The sequence below is a fragment of the Ochotona curzoniae genome, unplaced genomic scaffold, assembly GCF_017591425.1.
Source record: "Ochotona curzoniae isolate NIBS_2020 unplaced genomic scaffold, NIBS_Ocur_1.0 contig_1482, whole genome shotgun sequence".
NCBI lineage: Eukaryota > Metazoa > Chordata > Mammalia > Lagomorpha > Ochotonidae > Ochotona > Ochotona curzoniae.
Window position 1 is genome coordinate 8177555 of NW_024465100.1, and position 16852 is coordinate 8194406.

The 16852-nt window shown below is 37.4% G+C and overlaps 1 protein-coding gene across 2 annotated transcripts in view; it reads right to left on the reverse strand.

Annotated features, from left to right (window-relative positions):
* Positions 1-16348, reverse strand: part of SOX5 (SRY-box transcription factor 5) — a 386873-nt gene extending 370525 nt beyond the window's left edge. Inside the window, exon 1 of one of the 2 annotated variants that reach the window (XM_040967762.1) lies at positions 16206-16348. In XM_040967762.1, the coding sequence (XP_040823696.1) occupies positions 16206-16243 (38 nt within the window). In that variant the 5' untranslated portion in view covers positions 16244-16348. The remainder of the gene's footprint in view (positions 1-16205) is intronic. The other variant, XM_040967768.1, reaches the window with a different exon arrangement.
* Positions 16349-16852: the final 504 nt, after the last annotated feature.

Genomic DNA, 16852 nt, shown 5'->3' on the forward strand with positions numbered 1-16852 from the left:
GTTGCTATCAATAGCTATTCTCGAATATTTACGCTAAAATCAAAATCAGGCATTTTGAAGGTAAGCTTCAATTTGTAAGTGGAAGTAGCATGTTTTCAATGATATGCTGATATTGATAAAGCAATGCATCATGAAATTATCATCTCTTTCCTGCATTAACTCCACTGCTTTTAGTTCACATTTATGTGTATTCTTTTCTTTCTACAAGTTACTCATTAAGTAGGTATTCACTACTTATCTTTAAATGAATAAATGAAGATAAGAATGTTTCTGTTTCTACAGTCTTCTAAATGTAGATATGTAACTAAAGCATATGAAAGAGTACAAAATTACCTTATCTGATAATGTGATTTATCATGTTATCTCAGCATAGCTTTATCTTATTTAAGCTTGTATTTATATATGATATTTATCTGAAAGAAGAGAGGATGAGAGAGAGACTCCACTAAGCTCACTTCTCAAGTGAAGCAGCCAGTTCTGGGAAAGGTAAAAGTTAGAGTTAGGAACACAATCTGATTGGCCCAAGAGGAGACAAGGGCCATCACTGCTGCCTACCAGGAAACTGGAGGGCAGAGTGCAGTGGACATGAGCTCAGGTCCTCAGCCGTAGGATGTGGGGATTCCAAGGAGCACCTGAACCTTTAGGCACATGACTACTCCAGGATGAGTTTTAAAGTTGAGTCAACCTGGAGGTTCCAAAGACATGAAGTATCACCCCTAATTCTCCAGGACCAACAGCTGACTTATCAGGGTGGAAAATGAAGAATGCAAAGCATTAGCCTCATCAAATGAACATTACTCCTTGGCCTGTGGTACTGCGCCCAACTCTCCAGTCCCACTAAGCGACTCTTCAGGTACCTGAGCAGTCCGAACACTTCCTGAGGAAAATTCCTGCTGTGTTTCTGGGTGCTCCTAAACCTCGAGTCAACTTAAGTACAGAGGCGGGGGTGCCCTCAATCCAGGCAGGAACATAGCTCAGTCAAGGACTGATTGTGCTTCATCTCTTAGCAACAGCCTGGATGTAACAACTGTTATTTAAAGGAGAGTTTAAAGGACTTGTTAGCCTTTTCTTAGCTCCCTGCCTGTATCCCTTCACTAAGAAATCTACATACCTGGCAACCATTAGTTTAGCTACTTATAGAAATGTCTTCGTAAACTCAGTTATCATTCAGTATTCATTCCCATGTCTGGTCTCAACTAAAAATGGCAATGTAAAGAAGCATGTCTGCAGGATTTCTGGTGAAGACAACGTAAGGGTTCATAGCATGAAGTACTCTCTCATATATCAGAGCCATCCGTAACAGTGGTGATTACTGACAGAGCGGTGACTTTCCTTTTATCAGAAAATACAACTGTCAACTACACTATGACTATCAAGTAACCCAGATAATCATTTTTACACAAGCCTTTTGCTTTAGAAATCATTCTCTTTTCTCATTTGATACAATATATTTATATATTAATTATTCATGTAATAAACTATATAAATGTACTGCAAAGGGATCAGACACCATACATACACATGATAGAAAATATTTTACAACAATACATGTGTAATATGTAAAACATTAATATCTTTTAAAAAATCAGTTTTCATGTTTTGAAACGTAGTTGTAATTCTAATAAGTCCTGCACAAACCTCTGGATTCAACATAACTTCCTAAGGTCTTGACATTGATACATCTATAACAGTTCAATTATAGCTTCCATTTTACATAGAATATTCTTCAGGAGTCTAAATGGTTAAAATCTAAATAATATGCATTTTGTAAACACAATGTTACATATTATTTCTTTCTTAAGCAGAAACACAATCCATAAAGTAAAGATTATAATACCATTTCCCTAATGAAGAAATTAAGGAATGGAGAGCTGATATAACCTGTGAGGACCACGTACCTAGTTAGCAGTGCAAAAACACATTGATATCAAGCTCATCACAGAGCTTACTATTTGCTCTCAAGGGTGATGGTGTCTGATTCCAAAGGCATCAAGAAATCAAAAGCACCAGAAGCCTCAAACCTATCTTCACATGGGACAACATCTATAAAATTAAAAGTTAAAACAGGAATCCGCAGATAAATTCAAGCATATGCTGATGTGTTAATAGCAAACACAAAAAAGACAAACACAAACACCAAAAAATCAGAACCAGCATTTTTAAATCATGTAATTCATCTCTACAATTACCTTACTGTTCCCATGAGCCTGTAGTCCTACCATCAGTCACATATTTTATCACACTCAGTTTTTTACCCTAAATGAGCAACCTTTCCTATTGTCCGTTAAAATCAGTACACTACATCTCCAAGTGAGATCCAAAGTTCAAACCCACGAATTCAACCATTTAACAATTCATCTGCTTTTCCACATTCACACAAGATGCAAAATCCGAAACACTCCTAAACACTACTGTGTTGTACTGTAAAGAAGCTTCCTGCTCAGCGAGCTAAACACCAAGCAGATACACTTTCTGAGCAAAGATATCTTTTGTCCATAGGCAGACAAGTGGGGAGTTTCATGTTGTTAGACTCCACCCGGTAAGGCTTGTCTAGGTATAACAGGCCCTGGAAATCAGTACCTTTCACAAGCAATTCCTAGTAGCAATGACTCCGAAACCTCTTATCTCACTGTCCATATGTTCCTTTATCCATCACCTACCACATAATGCTGTGCTACAAATGCATTAAAATTTTATGATCAAAGAGAAATTAGAAACGTGTATGACAATCATTATATGTGATTTACAATGTCTTCAGTTTTAATATTTATTGGGCATCTAAAGCAACTTCTGCACAGTAGGTATTTAAAATGCATTTGCTGACTGAATTAAGACATTTCTACCAACATCAGAATAGACTCCGAGTTCTGGAAGTGCTAAATCGCACAGAGCAATACAATATCGTTTTGGTTAAGACTGAGGGCTATGGAGTCGAACTATTCCGATTTCTATCTTCCCTGTCACTTACTATCTGACTTTTCTATGTTTCATATGATCAATGGTTATAAAAAGTAATACCATAGTGAGGCAATGCATGGAAAACAACTTATAACAGAGTCTGGGACATAATTAGTTAAATGCATATTGAATGTTAGTGTTACTGATTCATACTTAAATCCCCACATGTACACAGAAAGAGCTAGAATACTATGTTGTGGATACATTTCAGAAACTGTATATCATCTCCTGGGATATAAAACATGAAAGTATTCCCACCCAATCACTAAGTTCTTTAAAACCCAATGGAGAAATTAGATACATATGATGGCATTTCAAACAATAAATAGAAAGACCCTTTTCAAGCATACGATCTCTAGAAAGATTGATACTTAAGGGAACATTCTCATTTCCATTGTAAATACACAAAAGTTTGGAGAACTACTTTTGGAGCTAATGAGATACACATCTCCCAGCATCAAGGCTACATCAAGAGCCACAGCTCTTTCAAAAGTGCTGAAATGTTACCTTGTAGCAGAGTGAAGCTGAAAGAGCTAATAAAATTCTAAGTCTTTCTGACTCATTGCTATCCTACTGAACTGTGAACTACCAGAGTCTAGATTCCGATTTTCATTTTCTTCCTTCCTCAGAAACATAAAGGAGCACTGTCCAACAGAAATACAATGGGAGTCATAACAAAGATTTACGAGCGATTTTCATTTTCCTAGTAGCCATACCAAAAAAAAAAAAAAGGAAAAAGAGGTATATTTTCTTTTAGTCAACAGATCTAAATACAGCTTCAATAAGTCAATCATTTTCAAACTGTAGTATTTTACATCGTTTATTTCAACCCAAGTCTGAAATTGACTGTATACTTTTTATTTATAGCACATCTTCGTTCAGACAAGCCACACTTTGAGTGTTCGATTGTGACATGGGAGTAGCGGTTACCATCCCAGAGGCACACATAGAGGCGGTTCTGAGGGCACTTCTTTCACCAAATCACTTCTTCCTCAAGAGCTAAGAGGCGATCAATACAAGCTAGGCAAATCAATAGGCTAACACATTCTAAATTCTAATAGCTCAATTTCCCCAATATTAAAAGAGACAAAGAATTTTTCAGCCAAAGGAAATATAGAAGATCCAATTATTACGCGAAATTTATAAATCAGATATAAAAAATTCTCACCATGGACTAAGATACCATCTATAATAATTCTTAGCAACTGATTGACAATTAAAAAGCATCACTGTACTGCTTACCAATAGCATTCTTTGAAGACTTCTCCCTACCCTGAGGTGGATGAAATGGATCAGATAATTTGATTTTGCCTATAATATACTATTGATAGCATGGTTTTCCTTCACTGTGATGGAACAGTACCACTCAGATTTAATACTATAAATTTAGAACAAATGGGGACACATTAAATTCAGAAGTGCTTCTGGGTCATTAAGTTCCATGCTGATTTGACATGCAACATAGTATTTAGGCAATAGACTCAGGAATACAGCCCATCCCTAAAGCAAACACTATTTTATCTCACAGCCATCTGGGGTTCTCCTTGGGGCCACTCAGTGAGTGTTGATATGGCACTAAGACGTACCTTATTAGTGAAAACTCATTCTTGCTGGGATAAGGAGCCTGACATCGCAGAGAGACTGTGCAGGAACAAAATTTTGGATAAGGTTCTTGTTTTCAGATTCAGCTAAAGAAAATCACTGGTAACACATGGTTTCCAAATTCCACGGTTTTGCTAAGGTACCAATAAAAGTGATACCATTCAGAGTATGGACAGTGGACCCCTTCATATAGGGCCTATAGTTGCAAACTTAAGTGCCAAGCAGATGGTTGAAATCTGTTTTGTATAAAATGTGTGCTTTTTTCTTCCCCCCAACTGTTCTTTGTATTCATATTCAGGCTAGGTTTTAGCCATCCAAACACTGGCACTATGTCGATCATTAGCAGCATTTTAGACAACTGGCAACTAAGGTATTCACTGTTCTCCACAAAATGTTCAGCTAATATTTCCCAGATGTATAATTAAGGCAAAAGATCATCTTCTTAAATTGGTATCAGCTCTTTGGACGGCTTCTGGTTTTCAACAGATTATATCAGTGGAAAACAATTTTATATCAAAAAATAGGCATTCTGTTTCTTGGGTGATTCTGTTTGCTTGTTTTACAGCTGCCCATAAAAAGAAAGCTGTATATTTCCCCAACCATACAGTCGAGAGAACATGTAGCTGATGTAAAATGCCTCGTGTTGCTTCAATTTAGTGTACTAGATTCATATAGATACTAATTTAAGTTGCTGAATATTTTCTGATTTTCAAGCTCTTCATAAAAATAACAGCTTGAAAAGAAATAATGTGGACTCTTTACATGAACAGAAAATCACCAGTTTTTGTCCTTCAATAATCTCTTCTATAAAATGATTCATTCTCCTTGTAATGTCCACATAAAGGAATTTGGCATAAATGAACACACTCAAGCAAAGACTGTATCAGCAAATTCATTATTCAAATATTTGATATAATGCCCCACACAGTCCTCTGTGTATCAGATATCTGACACAGACCAAGGGATGTGTTTTTTACATTTTTAATCATTGGTAACTAGCTCTCAGGAGAACTATAGTTGTACTGCCACTATTTAAGTACAAGTTACCTGGGATCGAAAATCTCAAGTCCATTTAAAAATAATTATAGCTAATTAACCTCAACACTTAGAAGGATAGTCAGCCAGCTTCTCATAGGCAGTATTTTACAGGCTAGAATAATTTTTAAACAGGCAACTAGTATGATATCAAACAGAAAGTAATCTTATTAAAGTATTGCTCATTGTGCATTTGCCAAAAACCAAACCTAGTTTTGAATAGTTGATTTCAGCGGCTCATGTGCAGAAACATCTAAATATTTTTATAAATTTTCAAAAGTTTAAGCCACCTCATTAGCATTGGGAGATAAATAGTTGTATTCTTATTTTTAAGCCCATTTCATAGATGCATGGCTGAAACCCAAAGAATTTAAGGGACTTATACATCACAAAGTTTTAGTTTCTTGATTTAGAAACTGTGGGAACATCTGCCAACTTTGTATATAACGAAATGCTAGATTGTAAAATATATTAGCAGTAAGTTGCCCAACTGGATGGTTTCCAGATTTTCTTTCAGCTTAACAGTAGGCTATCTGCACATTTCTCTTAGGTTTTTAGCTCTAAATGTAGTTCTGCTTCAATAAGGATTTGGGTTTGTTTTTTTTTTTTTCAGAACCTTTGTATTTATACAGGGAAAATAAGAGAATAAGATCTACTCTTTAATCCTAAATTAGAAGTACAGATATTGAATAAAAATTTCTGTCTCACAATTATTAAGCAGGGTACTGGTTTTAATGTTGCATATGTTTATGTTATTCCAAAGGGATGTAACTACATTTAAAAGTGAAACACAAGGATTTTAGGAAACCACAGACATATTAACATAGAAAGAATACAGAAGGGCTTCAGATATGTCGTCAAAAATTATGTTGCTAATGGTAAATCACATTTTTTCCAAACAGCGTGTTAAAAAAAGCATGCAATCTGCCAAATCTAAGATATTAACAATATGTGAAGCTTGTTCTCTCAGATAATATAGGACTTTTAAAAATTTCTCTTGCATGAGTTATTGTTCTACTCTCTTGCCTCATAGGGTTTAACATTTCTTTCCCTGAAACTGCCAATCAGGAACTAAAGCATATTGAGTTGGTTAGCCTGATGCTACTGCTAATAGTTGTTTAATTTAAATTCAGGGACACTTAAAACCTCTCTTTGGACTACCTGATTATAATCTTGGCTAATCTCCTTCCTTTCCAGTCCAAGGTTTTATAAATTCATATGAAGAAATATATGCTTACAGCCTTACATTGTCTTTATGCACTGCTGGCAAACCTCTTCCTTTTTTCTCTTATCTTATCCTTTTAAATGGACTTTCAGCTCTTTGACCGTAAGCACCCCTCTCAAGTTTGTCCCACATCCCACTCTGCCCAAGTCAGTAATCCTGATATAATTTATCTTTTACATATTTGTGACTGTTGAGGAATGGTGATTTGATGCACCTGAGAGTTTTAAGCACACAAAATGTGAACCTTATCTTCCGAAACACTGCAAATATTTCACAGCAAATTCAGTTATTTAACCCAAAATAAATATAAGAGATAATACTTAGAGAACTCCTTACATATACTGTGGTTATTTGCTCTGCACAATGATACTTACATGATGCCACACATAGAAGCTAGCTACTGGATACACTGTATCCCCTAAGACAGGCAAATGCAAGCATTTTATATAAACACAATAATGGTAGCCACTAGAGTTAGGACCCTGAGATCTTCAAAATACAGTGCAGAGTGACAGAGATTCTAAAGCTGATGTTTTAGAACTTGTTCAGCATCTCATCCCCTGTTTCATTTTATATTTTAGGCCAAGACTCTGTCAAGAACTGGAGCTTGGGATCCCCCACACTTGGATGATCATTCTTTAATATAACGCTCAAAGACAAAACGAAACCAGTGAACACACTAGCAAACTTAAACCTTACCATGCCTACTCCACCCCCGTCCTCCACCAAATTATCTTAAAAGAAATATTCAAAATTCATCAAGATAGCTCACTGCATAAGTATGCCTTCCACCCATTACAAACTCGCTCATTATCTCAACTCAAAATCTCAAATATCCCCAAATGCTACCCCAATGTTCCTAGATTCCACATCACACACCATTTTCAGCTTTTCTATGCTGTAATATTATTACACATCCTTGTAGCACATGCCAAAGCGTTCCATGTTGCAAATGAGAAAATGGGAATGAAACTTGTTTGTTCTCTCTGAAATCCATCTTAAAGTTTTCCCCACCTTTGTCAGGATTTGGTAGAATTTATTCAAGAGCTCAACCGCATTATCAATGATAGCTTTTCCTGAATTCCAACATTTGTAGGTTTCCAAGTGTGCAACTATAGTTCTCCAAAATAAATTCTTCATATAATGGCTACTGACTCCCAATGGTTTTTTTTTTTAATTTATATATAAAAGCCTACATATTCTAGCCCTTCACTTTGATTCTTCAAATTGTTAGCAGGGTCTTTTGGATATGTTTCCTTTTCTCCAGAAGACTGCTTTTATAATGTTAAGTATTCTTAAATTACTTACAGGTCAAATTAGACCCATTTTATTTTTCCAGTAATGCTTAGCGTTTTTAGAAACAATTACACTGCTAACATTTACATCCCATAATCCATAGCACTCTAACAGATACCTTTTCCTTTACTGCTCAAATTCTCTCACTAGACTTGAGGGAAACAGAGGCTCTATACTCAGATAAAAGCCCCCTCAGTGACTTCTGTTATCCGATTGGTAGATACCCTGTCTGATCAATGGTACCTGGAATACTGTATAAATGTTTTCTTTCTAGTTGGATGATAGCAAGAGACGATAAATTACATGTATCTGATATTGTATACTAAAGCTACCATATATTCAAGATCAAAGTGCAATGAGTGAATAAGACACTGCATAGTTCATCAGTTGACTTTTTTTCTCTACTAAATAATGGGAAAATTGCATTCTAGCCTCACAAATCTCAGTGGCAGATTTCTTATCTTTACACATTAAAAAGAAAAAAGAAACATCATCCTCAATTTTATGTGACATTTCCCTACAACCTCTTTTCAAACCTACTATGAAACTCAGTAACAAATGGGGGAAAAAAGGAAAATAGGGATTTCAGGAAAAGAATGAAAAAAAAAAATCTCTGGACTTTGCAAACAAACCGTGGCCTAAGTTAAATAAGCAGTAACAAGAACTGCAGGCAAAAAATACTTTACCTCTACTATTAGAATATAAATGTTCTTGAACTCTGTCCAACAATCTATAGGAACAGTGAAAGAAAACTTCATAGCATGGATACGGTATTTGGTTTTTTTTCTCATATTGTGTTCTCTTAGGAGAGAGTGTAATTCTTATTTTCAATACGTGGAATACGTGGGTTTCTTTTCTGTTAGGATGTTATTACATATCATATAGTTGGTGAAAATGGTATGTCAACAGATCAATCAGCAGCTTGACAACTCACTCTCCAACAAACTATGTGCCCTGCTTGGTACCTTAATCACAATTAATACAAAAACAGAAAATAAACTCAAAATCAGTACTGACGTAAGAGTAGACTTCATGTGGAAATGGTAATAGTATAAAAAAAAAATACATGATTTTTGGTCCACGTCTCTTCTACAATAAGCAAATGACGGGGGGGAAATGACATCTTCTGTAAATCGGCTGCCTAGTACCCCACCTTACTCCCTGACATTGCAACATCAGAATGTTTCCAGGATTCAGGGACTTGGGTGCCGGGGTCAGAGGTGGCCCTGTGCAGTGCACTTCATTTCTTCTTGTTTCATTTCTTCGAAAGGCATGTGATTGTTTGGCTTCAAGTTGACAGAAATGGCTAGGACTAAGAAGGGAGGCAAGTACGCACTGAACACCAGAAAACCCAGGGCATCACCACAACAAGGAATATTGTCAAGTGAAGCAGCATAGACATTTTTAAAGAAAAATATCTTTTTTTTTTAACATTTTCTTTTCTAAAACACACATTCTTTCAAAGATGTGAAGAGCAGAAATAGAAACACTGTTACATATGAAAGTTTCAACGGTTTTGCTGCCAGCAGCTTTTCTTTAGCGTTCCTCTTACCTACAGTATGTGTTGGCACTGGCAGGTAGCCCTAATTCGTTAGTAGCCAAATTATTTTTGTCCTTAAAGTACGAGAAATCTCCATAGCACATGAATGAGACAAGGTTTACTAGTTTACACACATTTTTATAACTCCAAGAAACCAAAATCCATTCACAAATGCTCTCATTTCAGCCAAGAGAAGGGTCACAGAACACACCTCGTGCCCATTTAGAAAAAGAAGAGAAACTAATTTTTTTTCAACCTCCATAAAGAACTTTGATCCTATGCAAGAAAAATAAACAGCTTTTCTGCTCACCATGCTCTACATTTTGTCTAAGTCAAAACATTTCAGTATCACGCATTATGGGGGGGAAAAAGTCATTTAGTCATAAACTTAAATGTCTCCAGATAAAAAGTCATCATAACGGCGCAGCTGACTTCGAGAATTAGGTTTACGAGTAGCATGCCCACGGTGTCTGCTCCCAACTGCATTTACACACTAAGTTAGCAGGAGGAAGAAAAAACAGACAAGACCATCAGCCACAGCCTAAGGAAACAACAACAACAACAACGAAAACACACAGTGCAGTAACATCAGACAGCCAATTGATTGAAACAAAGCATCTGAAATACAATGAACCAACACCAGGTTCAACCTAATTTCAACACCTCTGAGCATCCGCAGGTTACGCTTTTCATTTTCCTCCTGCCATGTATTATGGGCAGAAAGTCCTTAAAGCCACCTTGTAATAGATTAATTACTTTCAAACTTGGTGACAAAAGGGCATAATGACCAGAAAACGGTAACAACAGCAACAACTGAAAAAAAAAAAAAAACACCACCAACCAGAAAATGCATGTTAACAAGTTTATCAACTAACCTGGGAAACTCTTATAAAGTACAGATTAAGGTTCAGTGGTTCCAAACTGGCAGAATTCAAATTGGGTTCATATTTGGGTTTTTTGTTTTGTTTGTTTTTTTAAACCACCTGTCCTAAAACGACATTGTTTATGCTAATTATCTTTGTTTATGCCACAATTCTGTTTGTTTACTACATTCTTTTAAAATACCATATCCCTATAAACAGTTCTCACCAGAATTCTTCTAAATCGTGTTTCGGTCGGGTCCTTCTCAGCAGCCCACTGAGCAGAACGCAGCTCAGGCAGGAAGGCACGAGAGCTGGGAGCAACTTGGAGTCGGAGTCCTCAGGCTGGCCAAGGCAGGGAGGACTGCTCAGGGTTTCCCTGGGGCTCCAAGGGAAAAGGCTACTGCATGTGGAGAAATGCAACACCCCCCTATTGGACAAGGAGAGCCCTACGCCACAGCCTCTCCAGAGGAGACAGAGGAACTCTCAACTAGTCAGCAAGGAACAGTTCAGGTTCAGGGGAAGGGAGAACAGCTTCCCAGGCATGGAAACAAAACAAAAAAGCTCAAGTCAGAAAGGACAGAAAGGTCTTCTCTCCAACCATTGTCAGTTCAAGAGGCATTCTCCTTCAGTACGTTCCCATGCACGCTGCTCGCTGGGCAAGATGGCATTAGTCTTAACATTTTTCATGCTCCAGCAATAGCACTGGACTGTCTACACAGCATCAGCCTTTCTGCAGAACCTTAAGGATGATGTTATCCACCAATGAAAAGGACAGGACAGAACGCATGGAAGAAGGAAGATTCTGCTACATTTGATCCCATTTCTTGCTCAACAAAATGCTGCCATGAAATGAATAGGCTTCAAGCTCTGACTTCTCATTTCTGAACAGCTTTTAAGCTGTTTGCTAGCACCACTGAATCAGAAATTTGGCACACTGCACCACATTCATCTATACATTTATGAGCCAGAAAAACTTTCATCAGTTTATTTTTCACGCTATTTATCTTATTAAAATTATAAAGTAATAACAAGTGGTGGAAGAAAACAAAATCCATCAGTAACACTTATTTAACTGATCCATACGAAGGGAGTTACTCCGACAACAAAATGCACATCTGCATTATAAAACATCCTTTGTAGAAGTAACTGGAAAACTGACAGTGGAAAGGACAGACAAAAAAAAAAAAGCTGACTTTGCTCATGAATATAATTTTGCTATTTAAATGTATTATGAATGAAATTCACATGAAACAATGTCAGACTCTATAGGGGACTACTATACTTAAGCATCAGGAAGTTTTATTGTTTGCCTCTTACATTTGAGGCATAGATGTATTTTTAATTAAATGCTCCTTAGGAACAGGTAACTACTAGAACGTGTGCTAATTACATAGGACGAAGGTAAAAATGCACTAATGTGTGAAGTGACCACGTATTGCTTGCACACGGCTGTATCTCTCACACCTGCGGAACAGAGAGCAGCACACAGACATCTGACATTTAACCCTTAGTTGTTCTTGGTAATCAGGAGGCTCTGTTGCTGCCCAAATCTTCAGGACAGTACTCCAGTGTTGCGTGTGACCGAGGTGTGGGTCTGAACTGCTTCAGGCAAGCTACGCTCCAGACCAACCCACCCCCGTGCTCAGTGAGCTTGCACAGGATGGAGATAGCAATTACCATCTACGCATACCTTTCCCCTCACCCCACCTTCCACCTAAAGCAGCAGTGAATTTAAAATACACGGAATTACCAAAGGCTGATAGCAGAACATCCTAAAAACAAACTAGCAAACTTCCAGGAGGACAGCTGCCATCAGGTGACAGAATGTGGAATGGTAACTTGCCTTTGATGCACACCTAGAGGTTACCTGCTAATCCGAACATGCTTATCACTCATGATCACAATGATTAAAAAAAAGTTTCTAATTAGGCTGAATGAATCTGTCTAGGTAATAAATATTTTAGTACTCTAATCAAACTTTAGCTAATTAAATACCATGGGCGAGGATACTCCTGCAGCCCAGCAGCAGTGGTTTTGCAGGAGAATTTTACGAATTAGTTTTTCCATCATGCATGATGCATATTTCTTTCTTCAGGAAAAAAACATGTAAAAGTTTTCTAATGGGAGAAAAAAATATTTCTCTAGCCAGTAAAACTGCAAATAAATTTGAAGTGAAGAGAATGCAAATAAGGTCATTTTCATTGCAAAGGCTTTTTACTATTGCAGTGTTTCCTACAATATCTACAAAGCTGGTGTTCTGCTGTCTGGTGGACCCGTTTTGAGAGAATCAATCAAGTGTGTGACACGACAGGCTTCCTGTGTTTCATCCCACTGCTTATGATTTCAACTATGATGCCCTTTATAGACATTATCAAATGCTCTGGCAATAATCTTATATTGCTTTTCAATTAAGTCTCTAACATATAGCAATCAGAAAGTTTAACAAGTATGTTTAGTCATAAAACTATTACATTGCAATTAAATATAACATGCTTAAATGGGAAATAAAGAAAGTATAGCAGTATTGATGAATTACTGTAAGGTACTAATTTTTCATTCATCAGAAACAAGCTAATATTAACATATAAGGCACAAATTTTAACTACTTTCATACTGGCAATAACAAGAAATAGGTAATACTCTGAAAGGAAAAAGAAAAAAAAACTTTAAGCCACAACCTTTCATAGTCTACTCTCAATATATAAATTCATTGCCTTCTTAAAAATTTAAGAGAATTCAGGTATTCATCATAGCAGCATTATTATGAAAATTTAGACTACATTGGCAATTATGCTCGCTCTAACACAGTAGAGGTGAATGACTCCTTGCAAACATTTTTCAGAACGGATTCTACCCATCTACCTCCCACCTGGGAACTGTGATTTTCAATGCCATCATCAGATAAGACAGAGATGTGCGAAAATAAAAATGCAGTATCTCACATTTTCCACTCCTCACAATCACTCTTCAGTTTGCTCTACCTCATATTTGTCAACAATGAAATGATTTTTATTTCATAAGTGTTTAAAACCTGTTCATTAATCTGAGAATACTGTCCATGTCTGCTTCAAGTTTGATCATACACACACAAACATATCTCAATTTACCTCCTAGCATTTAAGTGCCGAATATTTTTTGTAAGTTCTGAATAGCCCACAAGGTGGAAAGGTAACAGAAGATGGATAAGACTCTACCAATGATATTAAGGGAGGGGGGGAAAGGCCACTCAAAATGTCTACAACGCATGAGCTCAAAAACTTCTCCGTGTCCTTTGCACCAAAGTTCTGTACTTCACATACAAATGTGTCAGTCCTCTTTTCAGGTATCTAAGTAAAAATGAAAAATTCGTGGAGGACAGGTGAGCCAAGTGAGTAAGAATTAACAGTCAATGGAAATAGTGGACTTGATCAACAGAAGTTGCAAAGAGTTGCAAAGGCAAAATGCAACAGCGTAGCTGTGTTCCACATATCACCTTTAGGGACTATAAATATTCAATATTGCATCTGCCTGATACACTTTCTGTGGCTGACTAGAGATACACTCACCCGTACAGATACAGTGTAAGCAAGCAGGAATCATCTACAGAGATTTTGTATGTATTACCAATTACAACCACGGGGAATTCTTACGGAATTGTATACCATATCACATTTTTCAAAAGTAATAAAGATTATCTGCACATATTTCCAAATGTGATGACTATACTAACAAACCTATTGATTACCACTTTATTTAATTAGCCAGTTAGAAAAGCATGCCTCAGGGTGATCAGAAAAGAAGAAGAAGAAGAAGAAGAAATTCTGATCAGGAGAAAAAAAAAATGATATTAAGGGATTTGAGCCTTAGAATAGGAAAGGGAAAAGTTTAGCTTAAAAGAGATAATTGAAAAAATACAAATAAAGTTCACAGCAGGACGCTCGCCTATATAGAGAAATAGCCTGTTAATATGTAACTACCTTTTTATAAGAACAATCTGCTGGCAGGCGTACAAATCAGAGTTGGAGTTGTATTTTGAAAAAGCATAATTAGAATTAAGGGATATTATCAGTGAAGTGCTACTCTGTGCATGCTAGAAAACTTACTGTGTTAAATTAGCAAATCACTACATTAGGCAGCAGTATGCTCCAGTATGAATAACTTCAATATCTACATATGAAATAAGGTTGTATTTGCAAATAAGAGCTCCCTAATTAAAAGAATAAATGCATACTTTGAAAAAAATTAACTCATAACTGTGCCGCAAGCTGACCCATTCACTGGAATTATCCAGTAAGGATGAACCTTCCTGATTCCAAAATAAATAAGTAAATAAAAAGGAGAAACGAGAGAAGACAACATTAAAGTGTACATGTTGGCTATTTTACTTCTCCTTGATTTGATACTGGCTTCTAAGATGTGACCACAGTCAGGCATTATTTTATTTTCAATAGCCTTTTTCTCTCTCATTGCTTCACTTCTAGAATGTTTTAATCTTTGTCCTTTCTTTTTTCGTCTTTTCATATCAAATTCAGTCGTTTGAGCGATGAACAGCTTGACTTAGCATATTTTTAACCAGCTGGTCTAGCACCTAGCTTGCATTGCATAGTCGGATACAACAAATGTTTATACAGAAGGTAGCTTTCATGAAAAAAAAAAAAAAGGCCTGGGTATCATGCATCCTGGCTTTTTTTAGCTTTTTTTTTTTTTAATTCACCCTACAGAATACAAAGTTTGAATTCTCTTTAATGGCAAACAAAATTCTATTTATAGTTTAAAAAATGAACTTATGCTGGGATAAGAACTCAGATTTAAAAATTGCAGTGTGTACTTACAGGAACACGAAAAGGGCTAAAATTCTTTCAAAGCCCTGTTTCACTTGCAACAACATTAAAGGAGGTATAGCGCATACATTGCTTTAAATAGGAACAACTTAATTACAAATCTACTTATTCCCATCCTAGCGAAAAGGGATAACACAGTCAATCACAATTCAGTTCATTAGCTAGCACAAAATTTGGACACTAAAACTTGGAAAAGCAGCGGACTCATCCCCTCACCCCACCTCCCCTTTCCTGACACTTAAAAGTATAATTCACTTATATCCACCTGAAGTGTTAAATTTTCTTTAGGGGTGCTGGGGAGGGGGGCGGGAGAAGCCTTGCTCTGTTACATCAACAAAAGGTCCTGTGCTTTACTGAGCAGCTTCCAAAGTTTTACGGAAGGATCAAATAGGAACTTAACAGCCTCCGCGGCTACCACCACTAAAACCTTCTGTCACCCCCAGAAATTACAAGAGACAGAGATGCTGAAACTAACAACACCCTGCGCAAAAGCATTTAGAAAAGGTAACGAAGGAGAAGGGACAGAATCAATGAAGGGGGAAAAAAAGTAAGAGAGTGAATGAGAAAAGAGAAGCAGCAAGTCAGAGAGAGATGCCTAATGTTCATTTCATTTCCTGTTATAGGACACAACCTAAAAACATTAGCAGAAACCTCAGAGACTTTGCAAATCACTTCAATGAGGTCCAGGCAACCACAACAAAAATCAGCTTAACCAGACTGCAGGAGCCCTGGCTAAAAGCTTCCCTAACAAATACGTTTTTGTGGGTACATCTTCCAATTGATTCAGACGCTGCTACTGGAAAACGGTAGAGTTGTACTTCAATCTGGGGCGGGGGAGGGGGGGGAGAGGAAAGGACCGTACTCACCTTTCAAACTCCTGAGGTAAATCAGGGTCAGTAAGCATGCTGGAAAAGCACAATTTCCCTTTGTCACAGCAGCCACCTATGATCGCCTCCAACTGAACCTGTCAAGTGAGTCCAAACCTTCTAAACCAATTGATTTTCTCTCTCCTCTCTCTGCCTGCCTTCTCTCTCTCTCTCTCTCTCTCTCTCTCTCTCTCTCTCTCTCTCTCTCTCTCTGCCTCTCTCTCTCCCCCCCCCCTTCCCTCTACCCCCCTTCCCCTCCTCTCCCTCTCCTAGGACTCCTTGACCAGTCTCTTAAAGCGGTAGCGCACTTCCAGCAGTGGGGTCTGGCCGCTCCCCCTCCACGGAGCCGCACGCTCCGGCTGCAAGGCACTAAACAACCTCAGGGTGCCTGTCCTTTCCTTTTAATTCTCTCTCCCAGACATCGCCGAATGTGACAAGTCAACTCATTTAACACGTCTCTCGTACTCTTCTCCCCTCCAAAGAATGCAAGTCTCACACACCCACTCACACACACACACACACACACACACACACACACACACACACGCAGCGTGATTCTGTAAAATGCATTTGCTGCTGATAAAAAGTCTGTACAATCACAGCGCCCCAATGAAACTGCAGTGATTAAGTAATTAAACAACAACAAA